At 48.6% G+C, this 22,055-nt stretch overlaps 6 protein-coding genes across 6 annotated transcripts; 1 reads left to right on the top strand and 5 right to left on the bottom strand.

Moving 5' to 3' along the window:
- Positions 1-107: 107 nt before the first annotated feature.
- On the bottom strand, positions 108-4,449 carry TGAM01_v203453 (hypothetical protein; the record flags this gene model as incomplete). Its single annotated transcript, XM_024549210.1, has 7 exons — positions 108-306; positions 405-1,203; positions 1,272-1,427; positions 1,633-1,692; positions 1,759-1,912; positions 2,150-2,697; positions 3,483-4,449. The coding sequence occupies 7 exons, from the start codon at positions 4,447-4,449 to the stop codon at positions 108-110; spliced, it is 2,883 nt and encodes a 960-aa protein (XP_024406048.1).
- Positions 4,450-6,229: 1,780 nt separating this feature from the next.
- Positions 6,230-7,555, top strand: TGAM01_v203452 (hypothetical protein; the record flags this gene model as incomplete). The annotated part of the gene is made up of 3 exons (XM_018801225.1): positions 6,230-6,347; positions 6,556-6,597; positions 6,636-7,555. 3 exons carry the CDS (start codon positions 6,230-6,232, stop codon positions 7,553-7,555), a joined length of 1,080 nt encoding a protein of 359 aa, XP_018665496.1.
- Positions 7,556-10,020: 2,465 nt separating this feature from the next.
- On the bottom strand, positions 10,021-10,563 carry TGAM01_v203451 (hypothetical protein; the record flags this gene model as incomplete). The annotated part of the gene is made up of 1 exon (XM_018801226.2): positions 10,021-10,563. One exon carries the CDS (start codon positions 10,561-10,563, stop codon positions 10,021-10,023), a length of 543 nt encoding a protein of 180 aa, XP_018665497.2.
- A 547-nt stretch (positions 10,564-11,110) lies between these two features.
- On the bottom strand, positions 11,111-14,365 carry TGAM01_v203450 (dihydroxyacid dehydratase; the record flags this gene model as incomplete). Its single annotated transcript, XM_018801227.2, has 1 exon — positions 11,111-14,365. The coding sequence occupies one exon, from the start codon at positions 14,363-14,365 to the stop codon at positions 11,111-11,113; it is 3,255 nt and encodes a 1,084-aa protein (XP_018665498.1).
- Positions 14,366-15,139: 774 nt separating this feature from the next.
- Positions 15,140-18,185, bottom strand: TGAM01_v203449 (hypothetical protein; the record flags this gene model as incomplete). The annotated part of the gene is made up of 6 exons (XM_024549209.1): positions 15,140-15,773; positions 15,832-16,000; positions 16,080-16,132; positions 16,707-16,778; positions 17,203-17,607; positions 17,902-18,185. 6 exons carry the CDS (start codon positions 18,183-18,185, stop codon positions 15,140-15,142), a joined length of 1,617 nt encoding a protein of 538 aa, XP_024406047.1.
- A 2,240-nt stretch (positions 18,186-20,425) lies between these two features.
- TGAM01_v203448 (hypothetical protein) lies at positions 20,426-22,054 on the bottom strand (the record flags this gene model as incomplete). Its single annotated transcript, XM_018801230.1, has 2 exons — positions 20,426-21,842; positions 21,924-22,054. 2 exons carry the CDS (start codon positions 22,052-22,054, stop codon positions 20,426-20,428), a joined length of 1,548 nt encoding a protein of 515 aa, XP_018665501.1.
- Between the last annotated feature and the right edge of the window lies 1 nt (position 22,055).

Raw genomic sequence — 22,055 nt, 5'->3', positions numbered from 1 at the left:
CCACTTTACCATGAGTTGGCTAAATTGGAAATTTTATCAACTCTTACCTGTCCGGCTTTGAATAGTTAGGTCTCAGTCAGAATGCTGTTATGTTATGAACTACAACACTATCTCCTCCTCCTATCCAGACGACGAGCACCTTGCCGACTGTTATCAGTGGTAATTACCGGAATACTTTGCTCCCCAACGCTATCATAGCCATTGTCTTCCTCCTGCTCGTCATATGACACGTCGTCGAGTTCCTGCTGTTGCTGCAGCATCTCAGAATGCTCGTCGTCATCATCTGGGAAGCCTTCAAACTGCTGCCTTTGCCGTTGGTCTCTTTGGTCTCTCCTTCGCCGATTTGTATTCGAAAATCCTTTAATTGATTCTCTCTCCCCATATCCGAGGGTTGAGAGAAATACTGCTGCTGGATAGGAGGCTGTGGCTGTGCCGACTTCTGTGGCCGTAAAAGGCCCCGAGGTTGACGCGCTTTGATATATGATGATGTTTCAGCGTTGTTTCGGCCGCGCATTGAGCTAGAGTATCTGGGTTGTTGTTCCGAGCGATTTTGTTGAGTCTCCAAGTAGCTTACTCTGCGATTCATTCCGGTATCCGATTGGTGCTGTCGAGGAATCCGCTTGGTTCGCTGTGACATTTCTTTATTATATCTCTTATAAAGCTGCTCTGTTGTAAGAGGGAGATCTCGTTCTTCGTCAAAACTTCCTTTTGTACGTAAGAATCTCTCCTCAGCAAGATGAGCTGTATTCGCACCATAGAGATCACTTAAATACACAGCGAACTCTAGGTAAGCATCGCGCACAATCTCAAAATCGCCGACGGTCAAAGTAACAGTAGCTTTTGGATCGTACTCGCTGGTGTTACTGTCGCCTTGAGCTTGGTACTCCGCCAAAGCCAAAGCCGTCTGGCAAGCATTGCGTATTTGGCGCCCATTCCAGCGCGAGTCGTGGTAATACCAAAAGTGCATCTCTGCAAAGCGCTTGATACCATCGTGATCTATCTTAATTGTACGCCCCATACGCTCGAATCGATCCTTGATAAGTTTGAAATTGAGATCAAATATGCCCAGCGTCTTATCACGATTGAGTACTGGGTAATAAAGACTCATGTGGATATGAGAGGTGAAAGCTTCGTCAAAATCGCCAACCCGATTCGTTGTCAAGAATAAAATTCCGGCATAATACTCTAGAACACGTAGAAATGCTGGCAGTCATTAGCGTAATATCAAAGTGAATGATTTCAGACACTACAACGAGTAGTAATTTACTCACCTGCTACAAGCCCATTCCGGACGAAATCTTCTTTATTTCTCTGAGAAAGGAATACATCCGCTTCATCTAATAGCAAAATACAACCCCACTTTGTGGCAAGGTTGAAATTGGTTTCCAGAGTTTTCTCAACGTCTCTTGCTGTAACGCCCAAATCACCTAGTAGTTGCATAGTTTGTTTAGTACCTCTAAATCATGCATGATCTAGCGTTATGGAGTACTGTTATTTGGTAGACTGAAGGGATCTTACCGCAAGTTATTTGAAATAGTGGCTTCCTGAAATGCTCCGCTACACCCTCTGCTCATTCGCCAAGGTTAAACAATGCCCTCTGTTGTCGTATTCCCTTGTATGAAAAGAACGTACCTGCTGTGGAAGTCTTTCCTACTCCAGGGGCCCCATGCAGAAGCAAAATCAAACCTTTACCTGCGTAGATTGTGATTAGCTAAAAAACTGGCTTCTCAATGATTTGCTGCTTGGAGGAGGTTGTACCTTTCCCTCTAATAATGTCGACTTGTTCTGTTTGAGATCCCTTAACCTCCTTATCTCGGAAATGTTGAGTGATTAGCGATACAATCATCTTTTTATGCCCATCTTCTAGAACAAGGCGACCGAATGCGGTGTCCTTTCGTTCAAATGCTGTTTCCTGTTCCGTGTTATCAATAGTATCTCCACCCTTCTCATTAGACGGAATCGGTAAACTAGGCTCCCGCACTTCGGTTAAATGGGTTAAATCTAACTGAGCTATAAGAAAATTGTAATTAGCGATGCTGATCAGCCTATTATATTTTTGTTAATTATCCATTCGTCATCCCTTTTATAGGGCAACTGACAAGAGACGTATTAAAGGAGCGAAAGGGGGAGAAGAACGATGCCTACATACCCCATTTTCTGCTGCGTAAAACAAATCCAAACACTCGATAGGACATAATAAGCCGTCTTCGTCGGAAAAATCGGGCTCCTCAGTTGATCCCATCTGCATCTCGCTGAAAAGTCTTGGGAAAAGTGCCACAGATGGAGGTTCTTCCGGGAGCTTCTTCGATAGAAGGCTGTTGATATACTCATTGCGTTGACTTTTGTCAACGAAGGTGCCATCGTTGTACACAACATCAAAGCAACAACATGCGCATACTTGATCAGATGATTCCTCTTTATCCTTGCTGTCGATAATCTCACCGATGAAATTTTTTAATAAGGGTCGTTTTACATGCTCTTGCAACTCATCTTTTGTTGCAAATGCTGTCTCAAAATCGATTACTACTTGGCTCTCGACCTCTTCTCCCACTACCATGGTTGGACCAGAGTAATACATATGCTTAACAGCAGCGACCGCAACAAATTTAGCCCCTCGATTGATAAGGCTTCTTCTGCATCGGTCTTGTTCAGGGTATGTCTCAAGCTCGCCCCCTTTTCCCCGTCGAATCTTTTGATCTCAAACGTGCATACGTAAAACAGGCCCAATGTATTTTCCATCAAAGTCGATATATACGCAAGTTATTGTAAATTCGGACTTTTCAGCTTCGTCATCACTTTTGTGAGGAAGTCCAAAATTGTAATAGGACGTCTGTCGAGAAGTTGGACGGTGTCTGGAACTGGTGACTTGAATGACTTGATATGCCTGTTTGCCGTCGATGCCGATCACTTCAACCCCCGGCCGATATAAGTACCAAAGGTCCGAAAAGTGAGCTTTGCGGCATTCGACGCTATGGATATGGGCAGTTTTTGTGATAATATAATTATCAATAAAATCTAAAATACATTTCAAGTGCTCCATAGCGGTTGGCGAGTCTATAATTTCGTCAGCTGGTAATGTACACGAGTGAATAGTATAAAAGCTGCATTCGGCTATTTACCTAGTTCACTGGTGTCGACCGTAGGCTTGATGACTCCTTCTTCTGTAGCGGGCCCATATAACAGTGGTGGGCTGTTGATATCCTCTTCTAACCTCTTGAGCCAATCTCGTATTTTATTTTCATAAAGAGCAATGACTTTGAACGGCCTGAGGAAAACAATTGATGGCGCCTGTAGATTCATTTCATTTCCATCAGGGCCAACCAGCTGCGCAAGGATCTTCAACAACAGCTTGGAGTGGATTCTTATTCTCTCGGGTAAAGGAGCCTGTCCTCGTGGTCCCGATAACACAACTGGATTCGGTTTCTGGGGCTGAGGTGCTGTGCGAGTACGACTATTCCTATCGTGCGCCCAACTCAGATGACCTGCAGAAACTTCTTCTGTGACCAGTGGTTCGCCGATAAGTACATCGATAACGCAGGAGTCGCTTTCAGTCATAGAGCCCAGCGCTTTAAATGAGCTCCAATCAATAGGGTTGACTTTGGCCAGCGCATATTGGTATGCCTCAGGCTTGAGGATAGGAAAGTCTTCCTGTTTTATGTCAGGTAGGCTTGACGGCTCGTTTCTGGCACCTTGCTCCAGAACCTCGGCTGCTCTCATCTCGGCTTCTCTCATTTCGGCCGCTCTCATCTCAGCTACTCTCTCCAACTCAGCTGCCTTTTGCTGCTTTCTCAGCTTCTTGGTAAGGCGAATTCTCATTAGCCCCTCAGTGATGGTTTCTATTTTCAATTCCATCGATTTTAAAAACTCACGACGCTTCACCATGAGCTGCTCACGGAGCTGTCGCTCTTCGTAATTATCATCGTCATCATCATTGTCAGAATCATAGAAACGGTGGAGAAAAGAGTCTGCCATCTTGGCTTCGCCTATTAAGAAGTAGGCACCAGCCATATTCTTGTCTTGTTCCCGGTTAGCTATACGCCCGAGAGCTCTTTCAATTGCATCTGTCGTAGAGTAGCTCTCCAAGCCATCCCTGAAATCCCATTCGTGAGAATGGTTACGTAGACATTCTTTCATATGTTGAATAGTTTCGTTTTGCTCAGATACGGCCTGAAGTTGAGCTTCTTGAGAGTTCAACGGGGCAGCCTTGGTTTGTATTTGTAAATGCCGAATCTGTTCTTTTAGAACTTGTATCTCGTCCAATACAGTTAGTCGAGGCGGCGCAGTGCTTTGAAGATCGCCTGCCGGCATGCTAGCTTGTTCAACATCAAGGTTTTGTTGATGATGTTCATGACTTTGCGAAGCAGCAGGCGATTTCTGCGAAAGATTATCGGTGGCATCAGAGGTAGTGTGAATCTCGTTGATGGACACTCCAGTACACTTTGGTTCCATTATCGCAATTCTCGCAGAGCACTTTAGCTCGTTAATAGCACAGATAGAGCGGGATGTCTGCGGATAGGGATAGGGCCGCTGAGAAGTTTAAGAAAAATCGAGGAAAAATATGCTATGTATAACGTTTGAATGTAATTCAACGAAAAATATAATGGTCTGCTCTTGTGGGAACGCAATCGATGGCACTGACATTTCAAAAATGAAAGCGATTACCAGAAACCCTTTTATATTCTGTGTTGCCTCTATTTAACTGAAAATCTTTCCCTTGGTACATGTTATCTACTCTCTATTCCTATGCAGTCCTCAGCCAATTAGAGCGTAGCTTGAGTGCATATATTGCACACCAATATGCATGCACGCGTGAAGAACGGCGATCCAATGGCGTGGACGTTCAGTGTGAAAAGCGTTGGTTACACAGAGTAGCGGCATATACGAAACTCAACAAGGCTCGGCGAACTACGTGGCAAGCAGTGATTGGAGAAAGAAAGCAATAGCAATCATGCACGCAATAGAGAAAGCTCTCTGATTGGAGATGCAGCCGAATATCAAGTTGGCTAATAGTGATATAATTAGCAAGACTCGGTGAAATACGTAGCTGGCCACAATTGGCCGAACTTGGCTCGATAGGATTGAACTGGCCTCTGTTTCATAAACTGCCATTGGCATCTAAAACAAGTAGGTAGTACGCTTGTGCCTTTTACGAATTTAATTCCTGGCTTTGTGGTTTACCCTTTCTTCATTGCGAAGGGTGAATTCCAAACAATTTCTTTCCTTCTTTTCTTTTCCTATTAATTTTTTTTTTTTTAAAAAAAAAATGCAAACGTTAGGCTTTGAAAATATGACTAATTGTGTTACTCTCGACTAGATATCATGACAAGATCATCTTCCTTCATCCCTGACCTGGGTAACCAGCCACCATCTGTTGATTTTATTGAAAATCGCATGCCTAAATACTCTCCAGCGTTCAAAACTTCTCCTGTCCACTATAATCCGGCCTCGCAACAGTTCATCTATCTCCTTTGAGAGACAAAAAAGTGGTTTAAGTGAACGGATTGACTCCATTACCATACAGAACAATGCTATTGAGAAACAAAATCCGCCAATGGACCAGTCCATGGCCCTTGTCACCTCTTTGAGCGCAAATACCGAGGCGATGAAGTATTGGAACGAAATATTTTCCGATGCTTGGACGCAGCTATAAGCTACCACTGAGCCTAGAATCAAAAGACACGAACTCAGAATCAGATGCGATAAAAGCTGGGACACGATATACCTTAAGCTTTAAAAGGCGCGTTCTGGATACTTGAAGCAGAGTGGCCAGTTCGGGCAATTGGTGCGCTGGTATGCCGACCATACAACGCCAGCCACTGTCCTCGTGAAGATAGCTCAGGGTGTTGCACCCAGTAACCCATATTCAACGCCCGTGCTTGGGGCTGTGCAATTGATACTGAATGTAAAACTATCCTCTTATCAATGATTGATTATACTGCTAACAAAGAATGTTCAGGCCATGCAAACATCAGCTGATGCCCGCACTCGGGCACTCAATGCTTTCAAAGACCTTTGGAAGGGTTTTCAAGAGGCTGAATTATTTATATCAACATTTCCTACCAGCCAACATGTAAGAAATTCTGCAATTGAACTGACAGTAGCTGTCTTAAGTGCTATTGAGAACTCCATCGCATTTTTCAGCACCTCACGGCGTAAGACATTTATTGACAAGGAAATTTGGCTCATATGCTATTGCTAACAAGTTCTAGCTAAGAGAATGTTTAAAAGCATGTTTGAAGGCTCTGAGTACTTAGCAGGTCTGGAGAGATCACTCAAGTCAATTGAGGACAAGAGCAATGGTCTCCGAAACCAAGGCCGGAACACGCATATAGCAACTTCTCAGCAGCGTAAGTTGGCTTATAGAAGTATTGAACAAACGTATTGCTAATAAATGTTCCATTCTCAAAGTCCTTCGAGGCACTTATCAGAACACCGAAGCTTTATGTAACGCGGTGCTTGGCCTCATGAATGATCATCTCAGATACAGAGAAGGCGGGTGGCCGATATTGTTTCGATTTATTAGAGAACATAAGTTAGCTAATACTATTATTCTAGACTCCTTAAGAAACGCAATGGAAATCGAAAGACGACACAAAGGTATGCTATAGACAACAATAACTACTTCTTCCCCCTAGCTAACAATGTCAACACAGCTGAGTTGGGAGAAGTACAACAAAAGAATGTGCATCTCCAGGTAGAGAATGCAAATCTGCGCTCCAGATCTCGAAGCCCAAACAACCTTTTTCTGGCTCAGCAGCACGTTGGTATACAAAGGACATACCTTGAGGAGCAGGAGTTGCGATATCTCCTCAACATCAGTGACAAAGACGTTGACATGTCGTTCATTGCTAAAAGAAAGTCGCATCTCTTGTATGGAGAGCTATCTCGTGCTGAACAATTAATTAACGATGCCAAATTTCGCACTTGGATGACATCACCTGAATCAACCAAACTCCTGATCTTATGGAACCAACGCCCCCCTAAATCCCATGCGGGCATCTCTCCTATATCTACACTCTGTGCCTCGCTGGCGCCTATGTTTTACGATCACGACCGATTTGTTTGTTGCATATGGTTCTGTGGCCTTCATGACAAATCAGGAAATGATGATACTAGGGCTATGCTCGCTAGCTTGATCGATCAAATATGCCAACAGTACTTGTTCGACTTTGACAACTTGGAAGTCGATGGGGTCAATAAAGAACTTTTGGAAAACCGTGACCCAGAAGAGCTTTACAACTTGCTATACACGCTTATAAAGACATTGCCAGCGGATATCACTCTTATGCTTCTTATTGATGAGGCCTATATCTACGAGCGCGAGAAGTTTGAGGACGGGCTATCCATCTTTGACGAACTAGTGAAGTTAGTAGAGGATGAAAGCCTCTCCACCACCGTTAAATTGCTTTTCGCGAGTACAGGAAGAGTTGGATATCTGGGAGAGGTATTTCAACAGGGGGGCCAGGTTCTCAATGTCGAGACAGCAGCGCATCAGGGAGGGGCGCCCTCAGAAAAACGCATGACGAGACAGATGATGCGGAATTTTGAGGATTAGGTTTACTACTAACATCGCTTATTTTATCTAACATTGTCTCCATTTTAACAAGACTTATTACTTATTGAACTCTGTAGTCTTATCAAGAGCATGTTTTCATTGTATTCTAGCTCCCAGAGAATTGCCTCTAACTCTAAAAGTGCTCAGAGCTAGCAACATCGACTTTGATGAATACTTCTTTTGTTGGCATACTAGGATCTGTTATCCATGAGAATGAAATAACATGGCCACAACTATCCACTTCAAATTGAAACAAGTATGTTTCCAGGCTCGTATCAGAATATCTTCCTCTTCTTTTCGTTTCGTCGTGAGTGAGGACCCATTCAAAGACATTGTGATGTAGGTATCGTAAAGTATAAGTCTGGTCCTTCAGCCCCTGAAATTGCAAGACAAGTTCCGAACTGTTTTCCTCTGACAATTTAATAACGATGTGAAACGGTTTATTCGGGTTGTCGTATCTGCCTGTATAAGCTTCTAGGCTGGGTATTTGCTGGTCACCATCATCTTCATGCTTCAATTCATCTCTTGCTTTGATCACATCTTCGTGACTTTTGATAACTTTTCTGTTTCCTTCCTTTGCCAATTTGACGTAGTCGTTGTTATCTCGAAGATCAAACAAGGCTTGGATGAAGACTCGGCCAACCCAGTCTGCTGCGTCACTGATCGCGATAGAGTTGGTGAGAACGACCACAGCAGATTTGCTATCAGGAAAAAGTGCTATAAACGTGTAATAGCCAACTGTGCTTCCCTGATGGTAAATCATCAAGAGCGGCTGGTCTGGTGTGCCGAGAATTGGACTGTCTTCCATGTCCCATAACCCGGCATTGTCTCCCACCAAACCAACAATGCCAGGGAGCTGAGTTCGAACCCAGCCGTAGCCATAGGACCGCTCTCTCAAAGAAGGATTCTCCATCGCAACATGGCTACTTAGGATCTCTGGGACTTGTTTCAATACCGAATCCTCTGTTCCTGGTGTAGCTTGGGCTGCGTCTAGCATTGCCTTGGACCACTTCAGCATATCATCAAGGTTCGAGTATATTCCTCCTGATGCCTCAAAAAACGAGTCTTTGAAGACCTGTCTCTTTCGTAAATGAAATGAGGTGCCATCTTGCAATCCAGCGTATGGCTCAGCAAATTTGGCTGGATCCACAGAATTAGGGTCAAATGTTGTGTTCTTTAGACCCAGAGGCTTAAAGATCGTTTCGGACATGAAGGTATTGATGCTCTGATTGGTGACTTTCTCGATAATGGCTCCCGCCAAGGCGTAGCCCCAGACAAAGTAGCTCCAGTGCGGGCGAATAGGGAATGATTGCTTGAACTGTCTCACAAGGGAGAATAGGCTTTCTTTCTGTAAAAGCATATCGCCGTCACCCTGAAAAGCTAGGTTCATGTCTCCAGATCCATCCAACCCGCTTCGATGCGACAGTATGTCGGCGATGGTGAGCGTCTCGGCTATGCTGGCATCTTCTTGTTCAACTTCGGGCAGAATATCTCGCACGGGAGTACTCCAGGTGAGCTTTTTGTCCTCGACAAGCCTGGCAATTCCAGCAACGATGAAAGATTTTGTAACGGAACCGATGCCGTAGGCGGTGTCGGAAGTAGTGGGTAGCTGATTACCAACGTCTCTGTAGCCGAAGTTATAAGTATGGATCACGTCGCCATTATGGATAACTCCGATAGAGGCACCAGGAACGCCAGATGATTTGCAGATCTCGTCCACCCCACTGTTGGCACGGGCTAGTCGTTCGTGCATGGTGAGATTCTCAGCATGTTTTGTTGAATATCCCTCGGCAGACGACGCCGCAAGAAGACTGGAAAAGGTTTTGAGCGTCATCGTGAATAGCTGTATTGAAGTACGTGGTAAAGACACAAGAGTTATGTTGGATTGTAAACCATTCTAGCAGGTCTGGCTGTGACTTTGATGGTGCCAGAGTTTTATCTCAGGTCTGTGCACTTAGGAGCACGAGGAGCTTTGGTAACAACAAAGGACACTGCGGAGAGCAGGACTGTACATTCGTGTCAAGTTTTCTCACTCACGTGTAGGCACCAACAAAGCGAGTACTAACGCAAGATAATTGGGCAGCTGACAGAAGCATGCGTACGATTTACTCATTGGTATGTGAATGATTGATAACCTGCATTGATATGACCTACATATGTCTTCCGTAGCACTGTACAATGGGATAACAAAACAAGTTCAAACCCGGATACTACCTATGCAGAGCCAAAAAGCAAGATAAGCGATTCTAGTTTCCACATGTAATATCAAGTGCTTTCCAGCAGTATAGGAGTGTCTTCCATTAATGCAGCCTCTTCTCCGCTTGCCAATCGAAGTCACGCCAGAGCTTAAGCCACCTTACTCTAAATACACCCAATATTAGAAACAGAGAGTGAAGAGAACAAGAGGTTATTTGCGTCAAGCCAACGCACATCCCAACACAAAAAGGCATCACAACATCACAGCATCACTCCACCGCATCTTTCACATCATCCCCCCTCTTCAAACAAATCGTATGCCCAACCACAAGCTTCCCACAATCCAACCCCGTATTCATCCCCAAAATCTCATCAACACTCATCCCCTCCGCCTGCGCAATATCCCAACAATTATCACCCTCCTGAATCGTCACGCTATGCTCACACGTGACAACCTCCAGCTTCTCCTCCGCCGGCTTGCGCCCAATGAACCAAAACAGCACAAGCAGCGACAGGCCAACCAGAACCCCAAAATTCAGCAGAGGCATCATGTCGTGTCGCCACGAAACCTTTGGCAGCGCTGCAGTCTGGCCCGCGAGGAACGGATCCGAGTCGCTGTCGTCGTCGCCATGGTCGGCTGGGCCGGATCCGACTCTCGTCAGGCGTCCGTATTGAGAGCCCGGCGCCGATTCCCAGTAGCTCCCGTCGGCGTCTTGAAAAGTATAGACTTGAGTGTCGGCATCGTATCCGACGCGGGTCATGCCCTCGGGGAGGCGCTCTTCGTCGGTGTCGTAGCGAGAGAATCGAGACATGGCGTTATCTCTGGGAGGTCGTAATCGCAGTAGAGCTGTTACTAGAGCTGGTTCTGTGTAGATAATTTGGTTGCCTGTATCAGTGTGCTGTAGGTACAAATTCAAAATAAGTCACTGTCGCTAAAACGAGAATCAAAATTTCATCTCTCCAGCTTCTTCATGATGATGCAAGAAGCAGCACGAGAGGGTCAGGCAATCAGACGTCACCAGGAGAGCGTGCGAGGCGAAGCAAAGCTGAAACAGTTTACATCAGCTTACGATCTGCAGATGGAGGGACGTACATACAGTGGGGAGACAGTGTACAGGTACCTGTACTCTGTGGCTGGGGCCGGTTGCCGCTTCGAGCTCCATTGCCAAAAACGGAAATTTTGATTAAAGAGACTTGGAATCAGAAAATAACATCATCGCTATTACACATAACATCTGGTCTTCGACTGAGTTCATGGTATAGGTAGTTTCATTCTGATTCAAAGAGTTGCCTAACTTAAATAGCAAATTCGCTAAAGATAAATTGTTATAACGGGGGCATCGTTATCAATACCAGAGTTCACATCTCCCACTCATCATCTTCCCCCGTCTCAGCCCCCCAATCCAGCCCTCCGTGCTCCTCTTCCATATGCTCATAGATTTGCCCCGCTGAACTTTCAACACCACAGGCATAACACCAGTGCACACCACAAGGACAAGTAATGTGATCGCACCCATACGTCTTCTCCGTCACCACGCCACACCCAGGACAGCATCGAATGCGCTTCTTCCCCACCACCAACTCAGGCTTGCACTCTTCGCACGTCCAGTCCACCAACTGGGCTGGCAACCCGGCAGCACACACCCTCTCGGCATACTGTTTCGCGAAGCCGCAGGTCTTACACCAGGCGTAGATCCACGAGCCGGCATCGTCCATGGCAGCGCGGAGACTGCCAATCTGGTGCAGGCGGTACTTGCTGATGGCCTTGGGGGCCGGACGCCGGCGGCAAAAGGGACAGTGTAGGGCGGGAATGTTGAGGATACTGCCGGGAGTGTTGATGCCATACCAGCTATCGCGACAGCTACCGCAGATGAGCTGATGGCAGCCTGAACGTCCACAAGCAGGGAGGGCATCGCTCTTTCGAATGCTAGAGAAGCAGAGGCTGCAAGTGGCTGATTCAGTCCGTCGTGAGCTCACCCAGTTCAACAGAGACGCTTTGATGTCATCAGGATTGCGCACTTGCTTTCCACGAATGGTGAAGCCGTCCTGATTGGCAGCAGGAAGAACCTCTACCTTGGTATCCAGGTCGTCAAGATTGCTGTTGGAGGCGATGTAAAAGACTGTACGACCATTGAAAGGATCCTTGATCGTCTTGTCCTCGTTCTTGAGAAGCCAGTCCCAGCTATTCTCGCTGCTCAGCTTTCGTGCAGTCGTCTCCTCCCCAACAACCGTCTTTTTGCCAGCAACGCATGCAGGACACTGGTAGGCCGCCATGTCGAGTTCATCAGGTCGATATTCTTCAGGCCAGATTATTCGACCCAAGCATTTAGAACATTCGACCGTTGGCGCCTGTCCAAGATCTTGTCGGACACCATCCTGCGCTTTCTTATAGCTCGGGCTAGCATGTCGACAATAGTAACATTTGGGACGTACCCGCAGTTCATTTTGGTTGTAGACGACGTACTGGGCTCTGCAAGAGGTCTGCGCACATTCGACCCAGTATGCCTCCGAATGCTCGGTCTGGTCCTTGGAGACATTGGCCTTCTTGCGCTCTTCATGGCCTTCTTCAACGGCGCACGCATGACAGGAGCACCCATTGCTCTCGATGTCGCACAAGCCGCAAACGCCTCGAGCCGCCATGACGGTAACAGAGCGAGGAAATTTGCACTTTTTGCAAATGACGAGCGGACCCAGAGCTACCTTGGTCTTTTCTGGAGTCCAGGTGATTTGTGCCTCGAGAGCAGTGTCCAAGTTTAGCTCCAGCATCTTGTAGTCCACCAGCGCCTTGAAAGTATCGCGATCCTTGGCCGAGAGAACTCTAGCCTCGTCCGAAGACCTGACCGTAACACCTTCGGCAACTCTCTTCTCGTAATCCTTGTCGGCATCTAGCAAGAGGTTGAGGCATCCCAAGTTCCACGTCTCCGGAACCTCCAACGTATTCCAATTGGCATTAAAGGCGATAAGTGCCTCGTCAGCCACATCGCGCAAAGGAACAATGCCCATGCGAAGAGCAAGGGCAGCAAGCAGCGAGGCAGGGCGAGCACCCAGCTTTGTACCCGGGAGGACAGCATGCAAGAGTATCTTCCAAAATTCTCGGCCATATTTCTCCTTTGCAAGAGCGAGAGGCACACATGGCACAGATACCTTGGAGCTCTTTGTTTTGATGTGATGGGGAAGCTCTTCCTTGGAGGCGACAAAAGTCAGACGGGTCAACACCTTGCCCAAACGCCGGAGAATCTTGTAGTCGCATGATCGTCCAATTTCAAGCAGTTCAGCTCGAGTGAAATCCTGCAGCCGTCGTCCATCACCGTCGGCATCTTCCACGAATCCAAAGTCTGCTGTAGGGTCCAAGAACAGCATCGGGAAGCGATCTTCAGGAGCAACAGCCTTGATGATATCTCTAATCTCATCGGCATAGTTGTAAGACTCAGCAAGCCACGCCTTCATACGCGCCTTTTCAGTGTCATCTGAGATCTTGTCCACATGAAAGCTAAACAGGTTAAGAAGCTGGTCTCTTTCAGGGTTCTGCCTGTCATTGCAGGCTGCTCGCCATAGGCTCCCGAAAATGGGGTTTAGAGATATTGCCGATACATTGGACTCGATAGTGAGTCGAAGCTGACGAAACGCCATGGACCTGTAATCCGGATCGTTGTTATACTTGTCGGCGAAGCTTTCAACCCTTGGGCCGCGTGCCTTGACCAGGCTTGGCACTTGACCAAGAGTCACAGCCTCAGTTTCGACGTTGTTGATACATTGAAGAACATATGGGGTCCGAGAAAAGTGACCTTTGCCAATGTACTTCCGCAGTACTGGATCCTCTTCGTCGCTGGCCGTCAATATATCCGCATGGGACTTGTACCGTGTCAGGTATCCCAATTTGGCCCCTGTATCGGTGGTCGTCTTGCCCAATCTCATCCACGTAAGCAAGATACCAATAGTCAACTGGGAGATCTTGTCAGGAGCCATGTCTTGTATCTCAAACAAGTTTCCTCCTGTGACTGTAGATAGATATAGAAAAGCCGAGTGTGTATTGATGTTGAGCTTTTGGATAACACTGAAAACAACGGCCTTTTTGCGTCCAGCAGCAAAGGTTTTTGCGCCCGATGTCCAGTCCACAAACAACTTCCCATTGTCTCCAAACATGTCGTTGCCGGCGAGTGCCGCCTTTTCCATGCCGTAGTTGGTGCCATCTGTCTCCTTGAAATGAGGGGGGGCATCTGCGTATAGCAAGATGATTGTCGTTGCTTCTGGCCTCATGACGGCGTATGCCTTGGCCAGGCCTGTCTTTGCAGCCTCGGGCCAGTCGCCGCCTCCAGTTGGCTGTATCTTGCGTGCCATCTCCAGCACATCATTCTGTGATACGACGTCCGAGCCCTGATAGTTGCCTGCGGGCGAGCACCAGCCTGAGAACTCGATGAGTGGAGAGTCGCAATAGTCGCGGTATGCCAAAACTCCCATCCGCTCGAAGCATCCTGTGAGTGCTGATACAGAAAGAATCTCAGGCAAAGATTTGTTCAGCGCCGAAAGAAAGTATCCCATCGATGCAGTGGCATCTGTGAGTAGCAAGAGATCGAACGACCCGCGGGCCGAATCGTTTGATGCTACCTGCGCCATTGTGAAGAGGATCCGTGGCCAAGATGTGAGATTGGAAGAGGGATGAGATGCTTCAACTGGTCCATTGCGACTGAATGCTGGTATATATACCAAATATCAGTCATCATGTATAGAGGTGAGTAAACAAAAAAAGAAAGCTTAATACATACCGGGAAGTGACTCTCAACAAGAGCCTCCGTTGACTCACGCCGCTCCGATGCAGAAACCGGCATTGATTGACTCAGTCCAAAATTTCCTATTCAAGAAAAAAAAAATCCATTACGAATATGATACCACAGTAGCCTGAGGCTCTTCCGCAGGCGCACAGCGTCTGGTGCTGAAGGAGGCGGTGCTGAAGCCCAGCCGCAAGCTAGCGGGACGCTGCCTAGCCGCGATCATTTATCGCGAACAATAGAGGATGAGATGGTAGCAATTTTTCGTATAGATGATGCCTGTTGAGATTTTGATATCAATTAGTTTGAATAGTAAGAGACTTTCAATAGACAATGCATTCCGCCTTGGTGGAGAAAACCATGCTCTCGCCGCAGCACACGGCGCAGAGCAATATATAAAAGCAGTAGTTTCAAAGTTGCAAGCGCCACTCATTACGAGAAGAAAGATTTGATATGCATAGTATAGCATAACCTACGACTAGAATGTCACCAGGTTTGACAATTGTTGATTAGGTTAAAGAGATGCTTTACAACTAGCATCAGCTTTGCAAACGACAGCAAGCCTCCGCTATTCCAATCAGAGGCCTCTTATCAAATGCTACCGTCACCCTCTCTCTAGAGTCTAATCCTGCTTTGACCGTGCCTCCGCAAGACGCTTCTTCAGATTAGAAATTCCAAAAAAGACACCAAATGCCCACTCTGCAAACTTGCTAGGAACCAAAGTCGTCAGCCACACCTTTGTCGACAATCCTCCCGCCCAGAACCAGTCCGGCGTCCCTCCAATCAGCCCCCCAAACCAGCCCTCTCCCCTAAGCGCAGCAGACACCAACTTCTTTGCAAACGTCTCAGTCGGCATGGTAGCGTTGTTCTGGCTAAACACCAGGCGCCTCTGGAAGTAGTCGTCGACGGGCCTGTACAGCGACGTGGTCGGCAGCGAGCGGTGGCCGTGGCTGGTGATTTGCGACTTGATGGTGCCGGCCATGGCGACCATGACGCGGACATTAAAGGGCTGCAGCTCGAGGCGCAGGATGCGCGACCAGCTGTTGATGGCGGCCTTGGACGAGGCGTAGACGGAGCCGAAGATGTAGGAGCTGACGGAGCTGGTGGAGGAGATGTTGACGACGAGGCCGCGCGCGGCGATGAGCTGCTCGGCAAAGGCCTGGACGGTGAACATGGGGCCAAAGACGTTTGTCTCGTACGTCTGGCGGACGTCGTCGATTTCGATGTCGAGGGCCGGGATGGTGTGAGTGCGGCCGCTGTCAGTCGCTGGTTAGTATATCAAGATGTATCATTAACAGTTGAACATCCACGCACGCATTGTTGACGAGAATGTCCAGTCGACCGCCGGTAATCTGGGCAACATCGTGCTTGGCGCGGTTGAGGCTGTCCTGGTTGGTGACATCCAGCTGGACGGCGCTCATGCCCAAGGATTCCAGCTCCCTGAGCACCTCTGGATTGCGGGCCGTAGCAATGACATGAAGTCCTGCAAAAACACATTAGCAAAGGATCAATCTCAAGTGAGTGGTGACCATGAGCTGCATTCGGTGCATGGATTGACTTACCTCTTCGATGGAACTCTCGAGCCAGCGCATTGCCAATGCCTCCCGGCGAGCAGCTATCACAAGCTTCATTAGACACATTCTCAAATCAATTATACAATCAGGCGCATACCCTGTAATGAGGACGTATTTCTGTTCTGAAGCCATCACGTCAAACTATTCAATGGCAATGAGATGGGGGAAAAAATGAGACGAGATAAATGCAAGAGAGAAGCCAAATGCGGGGATCGTTCGCATGCAGAGCTCCGGAGCTGGCTACAAATCGACCCGACGGCAAGCACATGCTAAAATTCCTAATTAGAGCCCGATATGGGCCCTTTGATAGCGTGAATTATTTTAGGTGTCAAAATGGAGCGACATGTTTGGTTAGGATTATTTGAAGTATACTGTATTTATGGCTTGCTTTAAGATAAAACTGTCTGTAAGCTGAAGCCATTAATCGCTTGTGAGAAGTGCCTGGCTACAGTCTAGCATATTAACTTGGCGACCAAGATTGACTTTTGCCAATAAGATGCTTAAATATTTGCATTGCCAAGATCTTTTCCAACCACTCAGTCCTAATAACGCGAGAAGATTACTATCGCAATACTTCCAACCTCGGCTCCATACATACAGGCCTCTCTGACGAACCTTGCCCCCGCGGCATCCGTAGGGCTGCGGATAAGGTTGCCAAGAATTGGTTGCCAAGAATTACCATCGCAGCTGATAGGATTGTTCCGGTACATATACGTCGCAAGGATGTTTTCATTCGATTGGCTTATAACAGTTTCTTTGCTTCTATCCAACCATTGAAATCAAGACCCAGCTAGGCTAATCCCATGCAATGCAATACACGACCCATTCATTCACTCAAAATGAAGAATAAATACACAAATAGACGAAATACACAACGCCTCCAGCCCATTTTTGCATCAGCCGGGTATTCCATTCTCCCAGAATAAAATGGTAAAAGACCCCTCTCTCGTGGCTAAATAGAAAACAACATGCTATCCATCCATCTAGCAATCATAACTCCCGGCTAAGAATGGTGAAACGGCAAGATGCAAATGAAAGAAGAATCAAATTAAATTTTAGGGCAAAGCTCATATCTCACTGCCGTCACCTCCCCTCCGGCCGTGGCACATACGGCACATCGCCTGGCACCTCCGCCGGCATCGCATGATGCTGATGCTGCGCGCCGTCCATTTCAAACACCATGCCCTCCGCATTATGATTAGTAGCATTAGGATTAGGATTAGGAGTACTGTCAGGCGGCAGCTCGACAATCGTGGGCCCCGGCGGCGCATACGGCCCCTGATACACGCCCTGGCTCGCATCATACGCCGCCGCCGAGTAGCGGTACGGATCCGGGCTCTGCAGCGACGACACCCACGACGCGTGCTTGACCTCTGCTGGGAAGCTGCCGTTTGACCCGGGCGAGGGCGTCGGCTGCAGCATCGGGTCGCTTGCGGAGATGGCCAGCGGCACGCTTTGGCGGCCGTCCTCGCCGTGGGGCAGCATTGGATGCAGTTCTTCGCTTTGCTGCTTGGATCTGCGCAGCAGGAAGTAGACGAGGCCGGCGATGGCCCCGACGCCGCCAAAGGACGCGCCGAGGGCGATGCCGATGGTGGCGCCTGTTGAGAGAGACCCGACGGGCGCGGCAGAGGCGGTGCTCGAGCTCGTGCTGGCGGTGGTGGTGCTCGGCGCTGCTGTTGTCGTAACATCAGTTGTCGTCGCCGTCGAAGCTGCTGTCGTCGAAGTCGCCGTCGTCGTCCAGGGCTTCCCACTCGCCGCCGCGTAAAACTGGTTCGGCGCAATCACCAGCGGCGTGTTGGACGTCGCACACGCAGACACCAGCGTCTGATAGACGGACACGGCATCGCTGGCATCACTCTTGCCAATACACTGCGCGGCCAGGATGATGAAGTTGTTCTCGTTGCCGCACAGACACTCGTTGAGGTCCGCGACGGTGGCGCCGCTGCACTTGGACGTGTCGCCGGCCTGGGTGAGGCACGGCTGTGCGCTAGACGGATAGAAGGAGAAGTCGGGGAAGACTGTGGCGACGGCGGCGGGAGTGAGGAGGGAGAGGATGAGGAGCGGCGTGGGAGTCCACCAGCGTCGGCGAGCCATTGCTGCGGCTTGACGTCTTTTTGATATCGTTTCTTTTTTTGTTGAAGATTCCGTTTCTTTTCTTTTCTTTTCTTGAAGTTTGCGCAGACTTTTCTTCAGCTGTTGTGTCGAATCTGCGTTGTCTTTTCTTGTTGTAATGTGCTTGGCGATTTGTCCCACCCCCCCTGTCGAGTCTATTCGCCGTCTGTACGCACGATAATGGTGTCGTTGGTTCGGCGTAGTATCAATGCCTGCTGCGAAAGCCCTCCAATTTCCCCTTTCTGCATACACCCTTTACGGTTCGTATCGGTCCAACTAGGAAAATAACGCGCGCAAGAAAAAAAAGAGAGGAGAACGAGGAGAAGAGAGGAGAACTCGTCTGAGTTATCAGCGAGAGCAGCGAATTGGGCGTTGGTCGTGTTTATTCCTGCCCAGGCACCGTGCATGCAAGAGGCGGTCGCACAGGTCGGCTAGATGCAGATCCAGAGTCGTACTATTATTACCAGAGACGTGTAGAGAGGGTGGTATCGCAGATGGAGCCGGTACAGGCACAGAGATTGAGCGTTGGGCGAGGAGTAGGCGAGAGTAGGATGGGAATGATATGAGAGATGAGAGTGAGTGAGTGAGTGAGTGAAGCGGCACGGTGAGAAAAAGAAGGAAAGAAAAACGTCTAAAACGACAGCAGAGCCGCAGCAGGGGCCACCGGAAAAGAAGTGCAAAACGAAAAGAATCAGCAGCGGATTTGGCTCGTGCTTTGGGCTCTCGCAGCATTAGCCACTGCTATTCTTATGTACGAGCATGCAGGCATCCCCAGCACCAGCAACGGCACTAAGGCCGCTCCCAACGCCCAAAAGTCCGGTTCAGTCTAATTCGTTCCTCCACGCCCATGTATGACGAGTGTTCCCACCAGCACGCATGCAGTCTACAGTTATGTGGCTGGGACTTGGAGAATCGAACCAGCCATGGATGGATTGGATCCGTGATGGCTTCTTCGCCTGGCCCTTTTGCCAATCACGCGCCGAGGCTGGATCAAGGTCCGAGGGGCTAAAGCAAATGAGCATTAACTCTCTTCCCTGGGAACTAAAGATACATAATAACCTTGGAAACACGGATAAGCACTTTCGCACCTGTTGCTGTAAGCGTGGGCGAGCAGAAACATAAACAGCCCAGCCGCAGGGATCGTCAGCCGCAGCCCCGACAGGGCGCAGGCTCACAAAGTACCGCTGCCACGAGCTAAAGTCTGAGAGATACAAAACATTGGGACTCGATAGAAAAGACGCGGAGGAGGCGCACTAGGGAAAAAAGGGGAGTGTCCAAATATAGCAATCCACAGCAGTTCTGTGGCACTTTAGTGATGTGTGTTTGGCTGCTGCCAACCAACAGCAGGAAACACGAGATGGAAAACAAGTTTCGCAGCGTTTCTCCCCTCTTTTTCCTCGATCCTTCGTTTCGATCAACAAATTTTCTTTCTTTTACTTTCTTTTCTTCTGTTTGTTTATTCATGCATTTTTGTTTATAATCGTTAGGTTCTAGACCGCATCACTACTTGGATTACTGATGGAGCACCGAAAAGGTAATTACCAGGACGACTTTTTCAACTCTTCAACTAGTACTCCGCAAGCTCCACGCAGTCTATAAATACATCTTGGTAATACAGAGTGGTTCCTCGCGGAAGCCAAGCATCCCGCCCAGCAACCAGTCAACGCAGATGATCGGCTTGTCCTCCGACCCTCCCACGCGACTAGCCTCCCACTTCCCATAGCTTTGTTCCGAAGAAAGTAAGCATTCTGATGTGATCCGGCATTTTGGGGCGTCCAAGCCCAGCCCAGCCCCTCGCCAATTTCCATCTTTAGCTACAGTAGGCCTACAAAGTGGGAGCGAAGATAAAAATTGTACAGGATGAATAATAGACATGCCGCTAGCATATAAGCAGACACTTCTTGCAAACTCACTTCTTCACGCGATGAAAACATGGCTTGTCAACTTTTTACACGCAGCCAAATTCGCAGTCTCAAAAAGCACGTGGAATCGTTGATCCCAAATTACAGGAGCACGGTTACTTTCTAGGCTTACCTTACTGGCAAGGGTTTCGGAACCTGGCACCTCATCTGTAGCTGGATACAGTACCCTTGCCACGTTATAGTGGAACTGTTTCTAGGGTATCATTGGGTACACAAGCACACAATTGATGACTTCATTTCATAAGAACAGACGCAATTTCATACAACATCACTCATATTCAACTATCTAGCGCCTTACCACTAACCACCGTTCATGTCGCGGTAGTAAAAGTGCTTCTGGTTGTTCAACTTCTTGCCATATGCGTACTCCGTCTTCCTCGCCCGGTACATGTTCAGGTCTCGGTTGCGCTGCTCATCCTTGCGGGCCACGCGCTTCTTCTCATCCGAAACGCCAGCCATGCCAATAGCACCGCGAGGCGCCATCTCACGTCTTCGGTTCTTGATGACGGCGACCTGGTTCTCGCTGTTGGGCTCGACTCCGTCCTCGTTCCGCGCCGCCTCAATGAGCAGCTGCTCTGCTCGCTCCGCCTCTGATGGGTGGTTGTATAGGTTCTGGCGGTAGTACTTGTTCAGTGAACGGTGGCCCACGGCTTTACCTGACGGCAGATGAAGCTCGTACTCGTCATAGTAGGCTGGGGAAGTATGCTTATGCGCTTTGGTTGACCGCTTGTGAGTGGGGCCGTCTGCGGATTCATCCTCGTCCAGATCGGAGCCTGAGCTGTCAGTCTCCCATCCATCTGCGTCATCGTCGTCTTCCAGCTCTTCACCGTCAGGACCGGTGGCCTTGGCCTCCCGGCGGGCGCCAAGCTTGGCTCCACCATTACCATCTTCAGTTGTTTCTGACTCATCATCATCCTCTCCATCTGAATAGGTGCTCCTGAAGTCGTAGTAGTCACCAATAGCGAGTTGATCGTATTCCGTAGAGTAGGGAATCTTGCAGTGGCCCTTGTCTCTCATGTGTGTCTGCACAGCAAAGATGTTGCTCTTGAACTTGCCGCAGCTGAGACACTCGTGGTCCTCGCCAACCCTCTTCTGCAAGTACTCGATGAGGCCCTCCAAGTCCACCAGATATGGCCGTTCGGGAATAAACATTCCGTGTGAGCGTTCCATGTGAGTAGCATTTAATTCAGGCGATGAAGACTCGTGGTTGCAGATTACGCATGTGTTCAGAGTCCATACTCGATCAGTTGACTGTACGGGAGTAGAAGAAGAGTCGGTGCCGGTGATGGTTTCGCTCTCAGGAGCAGTGTGGGGGTTAAGGGGTCTCTTTACAGGCGATGGTCGTTGCTCAGAAACCTTTGCTTTTTGCAGACCTGCAATCACCTTGTTGAACTCATGCTCTGCGTCAGAGTCCACATCCTCGTCAGCATCAGGAGCAGGCTCTCCGAGAGAAAATGTCGAGCTAATGACAGAGGTTGTTTCGTCATCGTGCTTCTTGGTTGGGTTGGCCTCGTTTTGCTTGTGCTTCTGGCTCAGCAGGTGATTTCGGTAGGCGTTTTCGCTGTAGTACGTCTTGCCGCATGGCTCGCAGGCACGTTCAAACAGGGCCTTGTCAGCTTCGGCAGAGGTCTCAGCACGAGCCTGAAGGACTTTTTCGGTGAAGACTTCAGCGGTGATGGGAGGCAGAGAGGCAACTCGTCGCTTCAGGTTGTATCGGCTAGAATATCAAGTTAGACAGAGGCCGTGAAAAGCAAAGCAGACACAAAGATGCATCTCCAGGGGCTAGGTTCGCACTCACTGCCAGTCGCTCTTCATGTGAGTCTTTTGGAGATCGATATTGCGGTAGGCGACCTGGCAAGAGTTGCATGTGTAAGGATGCGTACTCGGGGCCGCTTGCGCCACGGGCAGGGCGGACTGGACGCTCGCCATG

The sequence above is a fragment of the Trichoderma gamsii genome, assembly GCF_001481775.2.
Source record: "Trichoderma gamsii strain T6085 chromosome Unknown Scaffold_9.2, whole genome shotgun sequence".
Lineage (NCBI taxonomy): Eukaryota > Fungi > Ascomycota > Sordariomycetes > Hypocreales > Hypocreaceae > Trichoderma > Trichoderma gamsii.
Note: the sequence above shows the minus strand (reverse complement) of the source record. Positions and strands in the feature narration are given on the sequence as shown.